The sequence below is a fragment of the Nilaparvata lugens genome, chromosome 12 (assembly GCF_014356525.2).
Source record: "Nilaparvata lugens isolate BPH chromosome 12, ASM1435652v1, whole genome shotgun sequence".
Taxonomy (NCBI): Eukaryota; Metazoa; Arthropoda; class Insecta; order Hemiptera; family Delphacidae; genus Nilaparvata; species Nilaparvata lugens.
The window spans coordinates 28,204,651-28,221,628 of record NC_052515.1 but is presented as its reverse complement, the minus strand read 5'-3'; the positions used below and the strand labels follow the sequence as shown (position 1 = coordinate 28,221,628).

The following is a 16,978-nucleotide window of genomic DNA, read 5'->3' as shown; positions in this document are numbered from 1 at the left end:
ACACCTTTACCGATTCTCTGCCTTGCCAGTGCCTTCTATAGAGAATAGCTGATACCAGTATATCTGATGTAATATCAACTTACAGCATTTCTTATGAATATCATTTTAGCATTTTTTATGTGGAGGCCTATATTTCTTATGACTGACATGTTATATTGTTAAGAATTTTTTTTTTAATTGACGCATTCTTGTACATTTTTTATGTATATTTGAATAAAGATGTCTGTTAATTCTATAATCTATTAAGGAAAGATTCGGCTTATACATGTAGGGGTTAGGAAATTCACGAATGACGCATTATCACGTCAACTAAATATCTTGAAATTTTGCATATAGATTCTTAATTTACCGAGGATGGATGTAGGCCTATTTTCAATTCTTCGAGATTCCATTACGTCAAGTTTCCAGTTTGTCAAGTTTTTAATTAGACACTTGCGGAGCATGGGTTACCTGCTAGTCAATTATATATTATTCGTCAAGAAAATATATTTTTTCAATGTCTAAATATTGAATTTTCATAATTTATTATTGAATATTTTGTTAATTATATTATTTGTACATTGTTAAAAAAAACTATCTGGCATCTTTGCTGAGGTAGAAAAGGATAACACTATCTGCTTTGTGGAATGATAGACAAGGATAGCAACACCATTGCTAATCAAATACTGCCTTTATAACGTGGACCTCACTATAGGATTGTCATGGACTTTTACTATAGAGTAGCCACCAGCCAGCCCCGTTGCTTGTGTGTAGGTGTTAGTTGTGTGTGTGTGTGTGTGTGTGTGTGTGTGTGGGTCGTGAAAGGGAAACCTAACCTAACCTGCAAAAGTCGTGACTTGTAGCAGAGCAAGGTCGTTGGGGCCCCCCTTTCCCCTTGTGGGGTGTGTCCGTTCCCCCGGGGGGACTTTGGCCAGCCAAGCTTACCGAACCTGGTTCGAGTCTTCCTGCATCCAGCGGTCTTTCTCTTCTATACTATGTCTATCTTCTTCTATCTATATTCTTCTTTCACTTCTGTTCTTTATCTTGGATTGTCTTTCTTTTCCTAGTATCGCAGCTGGAAGGTTTTGTGTGTTGGTGTTGTTCATGACTTTTGATTTTCTTTCTCTTCAAATGTTGCATATTACTTTTGGTTTTTTTTATTTTCGACTATTTGATCCTTTTGCTTCTACTAGTTCTATTAGGTACTTGTTTTACAAGTCTATTTTCTTAGTGTTTCCCGTATTTTCTCAAAAATTCATCATCTTAGTAGCTTTATTTGAATAAGCCTCTTTCAATTTCTATCTTACGTTTCATTTACATTATTAATAAAAAGCTATAATTCTTTTCTTTCTACTTGTTTTACAAGTTTATTTTCATAGTTCACCTTATGTTTCTCAAACATTCATCATCTTCTTAGTAGTTCTATTTGAATGAGCCTCTTCCAGTTCCTATCTTGCGTTCCATTTATCCATGAAAAATTATTCACAAATGATGGCGATCCTCATAAAAATATTGATAAAATAATGGAAGAGGAAAAGAAACTTCTCTTTGTGCTTAATTTTCTCCATTTTCTATTACCTTTGCCCTTCTGCATTCTTTGATTAGTCTTTTTTTACTTCTCTTTCTTCAAATTTCTCTCTTCTGCTTACCTTTTTCTTAATCTGTTTCATCTTATTACAATATTTTATTTTTTAATTCAAGTTGGGGGTATTTTTAACCCTTCAAACGCCTTCTGCCCCTTTTTTACGCCTTCAGTTTTCAGCTTTCTTCTCTATCCTTTACACATTCAATCACATATTCTCCTTTATCTTCTCCTAGTATTCTTTTTAAGACTTCCTCCCACTGATTTTAAAATGTCTATTTGTTTCCTCACAATTGCATAGGTCAACCGGTCTTATCTACTATGATTTGAACCTAGGCTGTCTTACTGAATCAAGCTAGCCTACTTATTTTTTCTTGCTTTCCTACTCTCCTCCTCCTCCTCTTCCTTTCCCCCCTACTTTATCCATTCTTCCCGTCTCTCTTATGCTTCTTTTTTCTTCTTGTCTTCCTCTTTCCCTTCATCCTTCTTCAACATGCCACTACTCAGCATAATACTTACTTTCTTGCTCTCCTCTAGTTACCTCCTGTTCTTCCTTTTCCTTTTTCAATCATCCTACTCTTTTTCTCATCTTCTCTCCCATGCTCATCCTCCTTCTTCTCTTATTTTTTCATTCTCCCTGTTCTAATATCCCACCTCTTCATCCTTCTCCTTTGTGTTCATCACATCAATCTTCTGTTTTCTCTCTTCTTCCAGTTTTTCTTCCACTTCCTCCTTCATCATCATCATCTTCTTTTTCTTCATCTTCATAATCATTGTCTTTCTCTTCTCCTTCTTTTTCTTTTACGTCATTATATTTTTCATTGCAATCTGCTTCTTCTTCGCCATTTTATTCTTCTCAATCAGCCTCTTCTTCGTCGTCGTCGTCGTCGTCTTCTTCTTCTTCACCTTCATCATTTTTTCCTTCTTCTTCTTCTTCACCATAATTTTTTCCTTCTTCCTCTTCTTCATCTTCTCTTTCTCATTCTTCTCCACCTTCTCGTTCACTTTCTTCTCCTCCATCATTTTTTCCTTCTTCTTCACCATAATTTTTTCCTTCTTTTTCTTCTTCATCTTCTCTTTCTTGTTCTTCTCCACCTTCTCCTTCACTTTCTTCTTCTTCTCCATCATTTTTTTTTCCTTCTTCACCATCATTTTTCCTTCTTTTTCTTCTTCACCTTCTCCTTCACTTTCTTCTTCTTCTCCATAATTTTTTTTCCTTCTTCACCATCATTTTTCCTTCTTTTTCTTCTTCATCTTCTCTTTCTCATTCTTCTCCACCTTCTCCTTCATTTTCTTCTCCTCCATAATTTTCTCCTTCTTCTTCTTCACCATCATTTTTTCCTTTTTCTTCTTCTCTCAAATCAAATCAATTTTTTCCATTTTTACAATATACAAATAAGTATATGTAATTTTTTACAATATAGTTCTTCTTCTCCTTCTTTTTCCTTTCTCCTTCTTCATAAGCTTTTTTTCTTTCACCTTCTTCTTCTTCTTCTTCTTTAACATCATTTTCCTCTTCCTCTTCTTTATAATCTTCTTCCTCTTCTTTCCTCCTTCTATGTGCAGCCCAACAACTTGTATTCTTGCAAGTTAGATGACCTGTAAGCCTGTAACCCCAGCCTCTGGTCCGTTCTGCACTAGTGCAAGTGAATGTTGTCAGCTGGGCTGCTGTGCCATTGTTTTGTCAGAGTGATAATATAATTTCGGCCTGGCCTTGACGGTGTATTTTGGTGGTGCACTGCAATGCAGTAAGTGGAGCACTGTTGCCTAATAGGACAAAGGGGCGGTCGGTCTAATCGAAATTAGATTATCTTGGTTTTGGGTTTGGTTGGATAGAGCAATCTCTAAAAGAAAATATTTGATAATTGGTTTTTCTACAGAATATAGAGCGTTCTTATAGAGTTGGCATTAAGTTGAGTTGACTTTGTTAGGTAGGCACCAAGTTGAAGATTGAAATGCATCTATCGCGGAAAAATTGATTGGGCACTGCTACTTCAATCAGAGCTATTCCTGGGAATATTATATTACTAGCCGTCAGGCTCGCTTCGCTCGCCATATCCATCTAGCCATCGATCCATCTGGACCCCCGACTGGATCGTCCAAGAATGAGATCAGCAGGCTCGCTTCGCTCGCCTGAATTTTTCATTTGAGCATTTTTATCATATGTTAGGACTATCCAGTCGGGGGTCCAGACTAAACGGATATGGCGAGCGAAGCGAGCCTGACGGCTAGTAATATAATATTCCCAGGAATAGCTCTGATTGAAGTAGCAGTGCCCAATCAATTTTTCCGCATTAGATGCATTTCAATCTTCAACTTGGTGCCAACCTAACAAAGTCAACTCAACTTAATGCCAACCTGACAAAATTATTAATTTAGTTACCAGTTAACAACTGTTTCGAAGAGGTACTCTCTCTAGATTATAGTTCTATATTAACATATGGTATGGACATTTTTCAATTATAATTAAGAGAATGAGAAGAATATACATGCTAGAAGACGAACTTTAAACCCTTAAAAACCACCCTTAGAGTTAAAATATTGCCAAAAGATTTCTTAGTGCGCCTCTAAAGGGCCAACTGAACATACCTACCAAATTTGAACGTTTTTGGTCCGGTAGATTTTTAGTTCTGCGAGTGAGTGAGTGTGTCAGTCAGTCAGTGATTGAGTGCCATTTCGCTTTTATATATTATATAGATTTTAACTGTCTAGTTTCGGAGAGTCGAAGAGAATAAAATGAATCAAAGCGGAATTTTCATGGATAATTGGTGAAGATCTAGGCTTCTAGATTGTCTAGTGTTTGGAGTCTATAGTGAGGTCCACGTTATAATGACAGTATTTGATCAACTTTGGTTTTGCTATCCTTGTCTATCATTCGACAAAGCCGGTGGTAGTATCCTTTTCTAGGTCCACAACGGTGCCAATTATGTTTTTGACAGTGTAGAAATATGATTAATTAATGCAGAGAATCGGCATCGCTATTCTTCTATCTTTATCCACTGTAATTATAACGTGGACCTCACTATAGGCTTCTAGAATGTCTAGCGTCTGGAGTCTACAAGAGTAGACTCTAAGAGTTCCTTCTCTAGCTTTAGTGTAGACTGAATCTTGACGAGACACAATCACATGCAAATGAGTTTACGTTTTACAGAGTTTTGTTTGAGTTTAATAATTGTACTTTTAAGAATTTAAAAATGGCTGTATCAAAATTACTACCAAAATTCGGAGAAGGAACAGATCTGGCCTAAGCCTTTCCCAATCGTGCATATAATTTGTTTATCATCAAATGTATATATCAAGGTAAAAATTTATATTTGAGCACTTAGAGTGGTGAATTCATCAGTAAATTCAGACAAGATTGGTGACAAGGACTTCATATTTAGTAATGTTTAGTATACGGGTAACGAGATGTGGCATTATTTTGTATGCACTATGTAATTCTTTTAAATTTCCTTTTCAGATGTTTGTGTGTGTAGAAGTGATATCTTGTTTTGTTTTTTTTTCACGACATTAGCTATATACAGACTTTGGTATCACTTAACTACTCATACAGTGTAATTAATGTTATTTTATATAATATTTTTTCTTGTTCTTTTGTACACATCTTAATGGAAATAAAAATTATTATTATAAAAAATATTATTATTATTTAGTCTACTAAATACACTTTTGGATCGTTCGTTAAATATGCGAACTACCTAATTCGGTAAAACTCTTTAACATTGTTTACAATTTAATACTGTATCTCTTGAAATATCAATGTAATGACCAATCTTTTTCTTTCTTTCAGGTAAGTGTCAAGATCTTAAGTCTCTTCAACTTCTCATCAAAGTCCATTTCTAGTAAGTACTAAATCAAATTAAAAGTTAGCTAGTATCCTAATAATTTCTTCAGCTTTAAAAAGAAAAGTGATTACTAATAAGTACTGTATACCAGTAATATTATCAACTTTCAACCAAACTCACTAGGAAATGATTATCTCCAATCTTATCTTTCCTTAGTCAGTTGGATCCAAATAAAGCAATAAAAAATATCAATCGAAACTAACATTATTAGCAAAAAATAGAATTTACTCCACTCTGGGTAATCAAGTTCAATTTAAATTTCAATTACTGCTACCTCCTCGATTCTTTGTTAGCTAAATCCAATAAACTCCACAAGCAGAGTTGAACCAGCCAATATAAAGCAACAAAATAACAATAGAAGTTTCCGTTAGCAGGCGAGAGGTTGCATGCATGATTGGGCATCGTTCATTACTACTTTATATCTATATCTAGCATAGTTGTAAGGTATACCTATAGTCAAGTGTAATATACTATGGTTTCCAGTGTTTGAGTGCTTAATATATAGCATAGTAATATGGTATACTTGAAGTCAAGTAACTGTATGCATATACAAGGTGCGGCAGGAACGATTAAGCAGTTTGTTTCCATTGTCACATCAGCTGTGATAAAGTTACAAATTTCCACATGGTCTGTTTTTGTTTCTTAGTTAACCCCATTTCAGTAGCCAACATGATTTGGACCGGTGCTCATCGTGGTTTTGCCGTTCGCGCTTATTATGAGAACAATAAATCTGTGATCGCTACACAACGAGCTTTTCGACGACAGTTCAACATTCCACGCAACAACGCCGTTCCGAATGCAAACACAATTCGGTCATGGATTCGGCAGATGGAGGAAACTGGTAGTACACTGAAAACAAATACACATTGTCGTCGCAAGTCCATTAGAACGCCAGAAAATGTGCAGAGGGTAAGAACAGCATTCGAACAATCACCGGAACGCTCTGCTCGACGACATTCTCTTGCATTGGGGATTTCAGACCGCAGTTTAAGAAGGATTTTACATTTCGATTTAAAGTTTCATCCTTTTAAAATAATGATTGCTCAAGAATTACGCCCAGTAGACTACGCCAACCGACAAAATTTGTGTGAGCAAATGCTTGCTCAAATCCCTCCACATGCAGCTTTTTTTAGTAGTGACGAGGCACATTTTCATCTTAGTGGGTGCGTGAATAAGCAAAATTTTCGCTACTGGGCTGAAGAAAACCCTCGAATTATTCATGAAAGACCTCAACATTCTCCTAAAGTGACGGTGTGGTGTGCCATATCACAATTTGGCGTGGTTGGCCCCTACTTTTTTGAGGAGGAAGAAGTGACCGTGACAGTGAATTCCCAACGTTATGTTTCGATGTTGAGAAACTTTCTGCAACCCAAATTAGAAGAGATGGTTGAAGAACACGGGCTGGCGGATTTGTGGTTCCAACAAGATGGAGCTACTGCTCACACAGCTCGAATTTCACTAGACGTTTTGAGAGAGATGTTTCCGGGACGCCTAGTCTCTTTGAGAGGTGATGTTGGGTGGCCTGCGCGGTCACCAGATCTGAGCATTTGCGACTTTTTTCTTGGGGATATCTGAAGGAAAGGGTTTTCAAAGGCCGCCCTCACACTCTAGCAATGTTGAAACAGCGGATTATTGACGAAGTGAATGCCATTCCCCGCGATATGTGTGCAAGAGCTGCTGAAAACTTCAGAGATCGCCTTCAACAATGTATTGATGCTAACGGTCGCCATCTTCAGGACATAATTTTCAAAAACTAAGTAATATAAAATGGTATATTGAACCGCTTCAGAAAATAAAAACATGTTTCCATTATATATCCTGAGTCACTTTTTATTACTCCTAAAAAATGCTTAATCGTAGCTGCCGCACCCTGTAGTATGATTTTTAGTGTTGGAGTGTATATACTGTAGTTAGTTATATGGAAGGAAAGTATTTCTTTGTTGTGAGGAAATTGCGGAAAAAGGAAGGAAGAAAAGGAGTCAAATGCTGTAAAAAGAAGGATAGAAAGAAGCCAAATAGAAGATGGCACGTGGATAGAGTGGGCATGATGTCGTGATGAAAAAGGATCATTTGTTAGTGTGATTTTCGCCTTGTTTTGTTTTTTTTTTTCTAAATTTACTGGTAGTTTTTGTTTTTATTCCCTTCTATTTTAATATCATCTGTGATTTTCGTCTTGTTCTGTTTTTCTCAATTTTCTGGTAGTTTCTTCTTCTATTCCCTTCTATTTTAATCTGTTTTCTACTTCTTATCCTCCCACATCATCTTTTCTCTCAAGCATCTTTATTCCTGTTTGTTTCAATAAGATATTTCTATACAGTAGTCTTGATTATTTGAAGATTTGTTCTTTCTATGTCACAAAATATCAACTGACGATGTTCCTCTTCTTCCCATCTCCACCACCTACAGACTTTTCTTATTCTTCCACTAAACTCTTTCTTCTACTTCTTCTTCTTCTTCTTCTTCTTCTTCTCTTCTGTTTAAAATAACACACGGTGATTGCGCTTTTATCGAGCGACCCACTCTATCAGCTGACGGAAGTGATTTGTCTGGTGCGCAAAATCACGTAAAATGCGACCTAATGCAGGTGCCGACATTACACAAATAAATTAGAAGCGCCTGTCGCTAAAGAAAATCGGCCAAAAAGATCAGGTACTGATTCTTGTCTCCTCCATTTTTCACGCTTCGTTGCACTGTCTCTTTGGGGATATCGGGTTATCACCTCTCACCTCCTCTTCCTCATCCCCTCGTCCTCCTCCTCCACATTCTCCTTATCAATTTCCTCGTACTTATCCTACTCCTCTTTCTTCTTCTCCCAAACTTTTTCTATTTTTTGCATCGAATACTTTTCTCTTTCTATCCTCAAAAGTTGAATCAAGCTTATTTCTTTTGCTGTCCTCCTCCTCATCCTCCTCCTTCTCCTCCTCCTCATCTTCCCTTCTCCTTCTTCTTCCTTCACTGCTCCTCCTACTCCTTCTCCTCCTCCTTTCCACCTTCTTCTCCTCCGAATCATTCTCGATTTTCTGCTCCGAATTCTTTTCATCTATCTTTCCTCAAAAGTTGAATCAAACCAGCCTGCTTAATTCTCTTGCTATCCTTTTCCTCCTCCTACTACTACTATTACCACTATTCTTCCTTTTCTTTCTCCTCCTCCTTCTTCTATTCTTTTTCTTTTACTTTTTCTCCTCCTCCTAATCTTTCTCTATTTTTTCTAATCTTTCTCTATTTTTTCTAATCTTTCTCCCCAAAAGTTGAATCAAACCAGCCTGCTTATTTCTCTTGCTATCCTCCTCTTCCTCCTCCTCTTCCTCTTCCTCCTCCTCTTCCTCTTCCTCCTCCTCTTCCTCTTCCTCCTCCTCTTCCCACTCCTACTCCTCCTCTAATTTGTAAAATTCATCATCCGCATCAATTTAGTTCAGAGTTTTAGTACAAACTGACGTACTTCCTGTTTCCGAAGACAAATTATTACAGAAGTACGGAAACCTTAAGTACATGTACCGTACTTCTGTAATAATTGTCTTCGGAAACAGGAAGTACGTCAGTTTGTACTAAAACTCTGAACTAAATTGATGCGGATGAATGAAATTTTACAAATTACAAGTGGTTTGCACCATATTTACTCTAATTTGTACCCATATTTTCATCTTATCTTGTTGTATCTTGCAAGCTCCTGGTGAGGTTCACTCTTTTAATACGTCCTAACACAGTACTAAAGATTCCATACCTTTTTTGGAGCGACTAAACATCTCTCCAGCTTTCAATTTTCGTCTCGGCTCCATTCAACATTTTACTTTCGACTGTTTACTTTTTATTTCAAGAGATTACTGTTATTAGTGCGCTGAAATTGTTGGGTTGTGATGAGAGGTAGGAACATCTTTATTCACTTATCTGTGATTATGGTGGCTTGTGGTGAGGAACGTAATTTCAGTTTTGATTCAGTGTTTGACGGGCAGGTGACAGGTTGTAAACTGATTATTTACGTTGATAATCGTGTGTGTTGAACATTATTTGGACTTTATAGAGTAATTTTAGAGTTTTTATTTTGTGTGAGTTATGTAAGACGACGGAAATTGTAACATTTTAGGTAACATGTAAGAGGTAAAACTAAATATAAGATTATGCAAATGAATTTAGATGTAGCTCTTGAGAAGAAATTGTTTTACAGTGGAATGGAAGGAATTGAATTCAATGGAATAGAAATAGTTTCCATCAATATTATTGTTTTAGTTTTTAGAAGATCTAATGGTGCTTACAGACTCAAGCCCGGTTGCACAAAAGCCGGTTAAATTTAATCCTGATTAATTTCAGGTGAAACAATCAGAGAAGACTATTTTAAAAAGACGGCTTCTTTGATTGGTTCTCGATGAATTACAAGATTAAAATTTAACGGCTTTTGTGCAACCGGCACTTAGTCTATGCGCTACAAACACACGCATTTCACTTTTCATCAGCCTGTGCTATGCGTATTATATCTGTATTTAAATGTTTCTGTACAAATGCAGATATAATAAGAAATATCGAGGACCGAGCTTCGATCTGGAGTACAAAAGCATAAACAATTTATTACGAAAGAAGCAATTATAATAACATTCATACAGAAATGTTCTATCTAATCAATTGTACAATTTTTGTAAAATTGTACAATGAAGTGAATAAAAGTTATTATTATTATTATAATCACAGTAAACTGATATTAATTCCCAGAAGAATGCAAAAATTTCCCTCACAAAGGCCCAGTTGCACAAAAGCCGGTTAAATTTTATTCCTGATTAACTTCACGTGAATCAAATCAGAGAATACCATTTCAAAAAGATTGATCTACTGGAATTAATCAGGATTGAAAATAACCCGGCTTTTTTGTAAACGGCACTTAGTACCTGATTGAATGATTACAAAAGTTCAACAGCTCAGTCATAATTTTGACAGTCCCACACACATGAACTCGCTCACTCACTTCCATCACCAACAGACGACGAAATAATTATTATCATCTGTTTTCCCAAGGATGAATAATAATTATCCTTTTAATGTCCTTCAGCGAGTTTTCTCAGGGATGAGACCTAGTGCAATCGAATCTTTATATTATAAACCTACTATGTTCTGAATTTAGTGAGAATCGTTAGCCGTTTTCGAGATCCGGTGAAATACAAACATATTCACATCTAAACATCCAAACAGCAAAATATATAAACAGAAGTTGCTCGTTATAGTATAGGATATTGAAAAGGGAATTACGCGTGTTTGTGGCGGATAAGTCTGTACGCACCTTTAGATTACTGAAAGTGATTACTGTTTTCTGTATATTACGGTAATTATATTTAGGGATTATTCTATCCGCTAAGAGTGATGCCCACATGAGGGGCTACTCAGGAATTATATTTCACTGTACCGGTCACTGACTCTGATACTGATATGTGGAAAACTGGAAATCCGCCAGTTTGTACTAAAACTCTGAACTAAATTGATGCGGATGAATGAAATTTTACAAATTACCAAGTGGTTTGCACCATATTTACTCTAATTTGTACCCATATTTTCATCTTATCTTGTTGTATCTTGCAAGCTCCTGGTGAGGTTCACTCTTTTAATACGTCCTAACAGAGTACTAAAGATTCCATACCATTTTTGGAGCGACTAAACATCTCTCCAGCTTTCAATTTTCGTCTCGGCTCCATTCAACATTTTCCTTTCGACTGTTTACTTTTTATTTCAAGAGATTACTGTTATTAGTGCGCTGAAATTGTTGGGTTGTGGTGAGAGGTAGGAACATCTTTATTCACTTATCTGTGATTATGGTGGCTTGTGGTGAGGAACGTAATTTCAGTTTTGATTCAGTGTTTGACGGGCAGGTGACAGGTTGTAAACCTGATTATTTACGTTGATAATCGTGTGTGTTGAACATTATTTGGACTTTATAGAGTAATTTTAGAGTTTTTATTTTGTGTGAGTTATGTAAGACGACGGAAATTGTAACATTTTAGGTAACATGTAAGAGGTAAAACTAAATATAAGATTATGCAAATGAATTTAGATGTAGCTCTTGAGAAGAAATTGTTTTACAGTGGAATGGAATGGAATTGAATTCAATGGAATAGAAATAGTTTCCATCAATATTATTGTTTTAGTTTTTAGAAGATCTAATGGTGCTTACAGACTCAAGCCCGGTTGCACAAAAGCCGGTTAAATTTTAATCCTGATTAATTTCAGGTGAAACAATCAGAGAAGACCATTTTAAAAAGACGGCTTCTTTGATTGGTTCTCGATGAATTACAAGATTAAAATTTAACCGGCTTTTGTGCAACCGGCACTTAGTCTATGCGCTACAAACACACGCATTTCACTTTTCATCAGCCTGTGCTATGCGTATTATATCTGTATTTAAATGTTTCTGTACAAATGCAGATATAATAAGAAATATCGAGGACCGAGCTTCGATCTGGAGTACAAAAGCATAAACAATTTATTACGAAAGAAGCAATTATAATAACATTCATACAGAAATGTTCTATCTAATCAATTGTACAATTTTTGTAAAATTGTACAATGAAGTGAATAAAGTTATTATTATTATAATCACAGTAAACTGATATTAATTCCCAGAAGAATGCAAAATTTCCCTCACAAAGGCCCAGTTGCACAAAAGCCGGTTAAATTTTATTCCTGATTAACTTCACGTGAATCAAATCAGAGAATACCATTTCAAAAGATTGATCTACTGGAATTAATCAGGATTGAAAATAACCGGCTTTTTGTAAACGGCACTTAGTACCTGATTGAATGATTACAAAAGTTCAACAGCTCAGTCATAATTTTCACAGTCCCACACAGATGAACTCGCTCACTCACTTCCATCACCAACAGACGACGAAATAATTATTATCATCTGTTTTCCCAAGGATGAATAATAATTATCCTTTTAATGTCCTTCAGCGAGTTTTCTCAGGGATGAGACCTAGTGCAATCGAATCTTTATTTATAACCTACTATGTTCTGAATTTAGTGAGAATCGTTAGCCGTTTTCGAGATCCGGTGAAATACAAACATATTCACATCTAAACATCCAAACAGCAAAATATATAAACAGAAGTTGCTCGTTTAATAGTATAGGATATTGAAAGGGAATTACGCGTGTTTGTGGCGGATAAGTCTGTACGCACCTTTAGATTACTGAAAGTGATTACTGTTTTCTGTATATTACGGTAATTATATTTTAGGGATTATTCTATCCGCTAAGAGTGATGCCCACATGAGGGGCTACTCAGGAATTATATTTTCACTGTACCGGTCACTGACTCTGATACTGATATGTGGAAATCCGCCTTTAAATGAGTCCGAACCACCGGGAAGTGATTATGACGCTATAATAATATTTCAATTAGTTTTACAGCTGGACCAAACTTAGGTGTACATTGGTTTTTGTTTTACATGCAGTAGTTATTTTCTAGAAGGTTTCACCGTAGAGTAAAGATACTATTAATTGATACCTATTTATTAGACTGGTTTAACGTTCTATCCATGATCTGAAAAATGAACCTACTATTTCATAGTTTCAACGACATGAAACAAAAATCGAATCTACTTCAAATGTGACATGTATTACTCCAGATCCCCAAGATTGCAAAATACTGGGACACATTAAAAATATTCAATTCTAAAAAAATATTGCTCGAGGAGATGTTTAAGATTGCAAAATTCTAGCATTGCTGAAAACTATTCAATCTGAAGTGATCCAAATCTTGAGGCCACTTAATCTACTCTACCTTCAGAGGTAATCTACCGCACACTTTCATAACATTTGAAGTTTATTAAATTCGTATGAATTGCTCGACTTTTAAATAGCGTATAATATGTTGCGTAACCACAGGTAATGTGTAGCAGCAGCGTATTTCCTGTCTCACTTACAACTGTCGGCATCTCTTGTAATGCTACTCACTCATCTAATGCTGATAGTTTAAAATGAATCTCACTGTAACAGTAATTGACTTTCCAGTGTGTGACTGACTTTTGATACAGATAGTAAATAATTGACTCCAGCTGAAATCATTACTGAGCGGCTGTCTTAATGACACACGAATTCAGAGAGAATGAAAGAAAGAGATAGATGTGTGGATAGAGGATCCAATAGTGAAAGAAAGAAAGAGATAGATGTGTGGATAGATTGATAGAGCGAGAATGAGAGTGAGAGACCTGCTCGAAATGTAATTGAAACGTTGACTGAGTGACGGAATGATTGACTTGAGGCAGACAATTGACGAATAAGAAGTAAATTCTCCTGGACAAATGAGTAGCTTGCTGTCTTGAAAAGGACAGTAGATAAGAGAAAAAGGATAAAACTGGAGGAAGTTGAAAGAGCAGGCACGCAACCAAAGTCTCTATCATTCTCTAGTAGTGATTCATCCCATTTTCGAAGATATTTGTTTCAGATTTTGTATTTTATTGTGAAAGTAGACAAAATATTATCTGTTTACAAAATTATAATGGTTGTTGAGTTATTTGAATACATTTTGTTGGCAGTTAACATCATGAATAACTTTCTGTGTTTTTGTGAAAGCACCTTGTGTAAAGTTGTGGTGGATATCCATATTAAGGCTGTGCAAAGGCTGAAAATAAACTTTCTACTGGTTATATTTTTCAAAGTTTTTTGATTTGTATACTATCAAGCTATCAAAATGAAAAAGTTTTCTCAGGAAAACTTTTTTTCTGATCATTACTTTTTGAGATATAGCGTCTAAAGTTTAAATTTTTGGGATAGAACATTTCAAATTTGGTAAGAGATAAATCCTTGCGATTTAGAAGATATATTCTCCATGGTATTGTTGATCTAGTGAAATAAAATTTTTCTGAAAATATCAATTTTTGAGAAAGTTATTCAATTTACCAAAAATTACCATTAATAACTCAACTAAAAGTATTTTTGGTAAATTGAATAACTTTTCCAAAAATTGATATTTTCAGAAAATTTTTGTTTTACCAGATCAACAATACCATGAAGAATCCATCCTCTAAATCTCATGGACTTATATCGTACCGAATTTGAAATGTTCTGTCCCAAAAATTCAAACTTCAGTCGCTCTTATCTCAAAAAGTAATGATCGGAAAAAAATGTTTTCCTGAGAAAACTTTTTCATTTTGATAGCTTGATGATATACAAATGAAAAAACTTGGAAAATATCACGAGTAGGAAGTTTATTTTTAGCCTTTGCACAGCCTTAAGATAAGCCTATAACCATCCTCGGTAAATTAAGAAACTATATGCAAAATTTCAAGATAATCAGTCCACCAGTTCAGATGTGATGATGTATTCGTGAATTTCCTATCCCGTACGTGTATAAGCCAATTCGTTCCTTTATCATATTATAGACTAGCCGTCAGGCTCGCTTCGCTTGCCATATCCGTCTACCCAGGGGGCTCCGCCCCCTGGACCCCGACTGGATCGTCCAAAATGAGATCAGCGGGCTCGCTTCGCTCGCCTGAAATTTTCATTTGAGCATGCTTCATTCAATCAGAAAGTCAAAGCTGAGAAAGCGCAAAAAAAGCTGGAAAAACGCAGATTTTTGGCGTTATTTCAAATTCCTTCTAACACAACATTATTACACCCTAGCTTAGCTTCTGTACTAAATTTTGATCAATTTCTGTTCATTTGTTCTCGATAAATCTGAGAAAAAGGAAAAAAACGCTGAAAAAACGCAGATTTTGGGCGTATCTTTGGAAATTTTTCCAAATTCGTTCTTAGTGCGCCTCTAAAAGGCCAACTGAACATACCTACCAAATTTGAACGTTTTTGGTCCGGTAGATTTTTAGTTCTGCGAGTGAGTGGGTGAGTGAGTGAGTCAGTCAGTCAGTGAGTGAGTGCCATTTCGCTTTTATATATATAGATTACCTGTAACAGTCCCCTCACCAACAAAACCCATAACATATTATTATTTATCACCATCAAAATGTCAGATTAGCTAATCCCCAGATCACAACAGGTGGAAGAGTTCATTAAATGCCTCCAGGCTCTCTCTACAATACTCTGATCCAATTCGGAGAGAGCAGGCAGATTATATGTGTGAGAAGAAATGAAAGAGTCCAACAACATGTACGTCTAAAGGCTATAACAGTGTCAATGGACTCGGGCTACCTCCAATTATGGCAAATCTACTTGTATAATCTGTACATTAATCGATGATTATGGCATGACGATTATATTCTTTCAATCGAAAAATATAATACTAGATTCAGAGCAGCTATAATGATCAAGCCTTTCTTTCTTCACGGTAGATGTGATTATATATGAGTTGACCATTGAGAATATAATATGTTCGAAGACTACGCTATGCGTTTACCATAGAATATAATATATAGGTTGTTTCAGAAGTAGTGCCGAACATTTTAGGGTATTGTTCCTGGATGATAGGAGACTACAAATGTCATATTTTAAATGTCCAAAACTCAGTGGTTATCCTTATAGCTGCCATTTTGTTTTTTTCACTTAGGAATTTTTATCTCAAGAACGAAATGTTGTATTGATCTGAAATTTGGCATGAATATTTATGCTATAAAGACTCAACTTTGAGAAATAAAATACAAAATTTTCAATGGCGGGCATTTAAAATTTTTGATTGCAAATTTCACGAAAACCGTTCACTTTACAGAAAATCTACAAGAGACAAAAAAGTTAGCAAATTTTATCAAGATTTCAAGGTTACCTTATTTATCAAGATTGGTCAAAGAATAACAGAGAAATTAATAAATTATTTTCGTATTGCATGCATGACCACTTTTCATCAATATTAAATTTTCAATTCCAATTGTATTTAAGATGAACCTTTGAAACTTGGTATGGCTCCACATGGCCATCTAGCTGATTTTACAACGTTTTTAGATGATCTTGTTCGTTCATGGTCATGCATGCAGTACGAAAATGATTAATTTCCCCTTATTTTTGAACAATCGTGATAACAAGGTATCCTTTAAATCTTGATAGATTTTTTTAACTTTTTGTGTCTTGTAAATTTTCTGTAAAGTGAACGGTTTTTGTGAAATTTGCAATCAAAAATTTTGAATGGCCGCCATTATGAAAATTCTCATCGAAATTTTTTTCATTTTATTTTTCAAAGTTGAGTCTCTACAGCATAAATATTCAAGCCAATTTCAGATCAATACACCATTTCGTTCTTGAGATGAAAATTCCCAAGTAAAATAAAAACGGCAGCTATAAGGATAACCTTAAAATATGACACTTGTAGTCTCCTATCAACCAGGAACAAAACCCTAAAATGTTGGACACTACTTCTGAAACTCTGTATATTGTTCATTCAAGTCATACTGTCAACATTGTTTGAAGGGGAAGCATTGATGTCATACATAAGGAATTCTGAAAGTTTGAAGTAAATATGACTTTAGTGAGAATCACGTTATAATGGCAGGAGAAAGATAGGAGAAAAACGTTGACGATCATCTGTCTTGTCTTTTCTATATACGGTAGCTGATAAAGGTTTATTGATGTAATATTAACGGTTCATTCTCTTTCAAAATAATTATATTTTATCAAGCAAGAAATTATATTTTTCAATAATTTATTTCATAATGA

At 35.4% G+C, this 16,978-nt stretch overlaps 3 protein-coding genes across 4 annotated transcripts in view; 2 read left to right on the top strand and 1 right to left on the bottom strand.

The window, feature by feature from the left end:
• LOC111053333 (N-alpha-acetyltransferase 15, NatA auxiliary subunit) overlaps positions 1–16,978 on the top strand; it is a 242,434-nt gene that overhangs the window by 57,358 nt on the left and 168,098 nt on the right. The window lies entirely within an intron of this gene.
• The window catches only part of LOC111048759 (extensin-2), a 91,590-nt gene that overhangs the window by 25,914 nt on the left and 48,698 nt on the right, over positions 1–16,978 (bottom strand). The gene's annotated exons all lie outside the window — the stretch shown is intronic.
• Positions 4,227–7,287, top strand: LOC120353885. The gene is made up of 2 exons (XM_039439295.1): positions 4,227–4,247; positions 5,954–7,287. Exon 2 carries the CDS (start codon positions 6,031–6,033, stop codon positions 6,979–6,981), a length of 951 nt encoding a protein of 316 aa, XP_039295229.1. The 5' UTR covers positions 4,227–4,247; positions 5,954–6,030; the 3' UTR covers positions 6,982–7,287.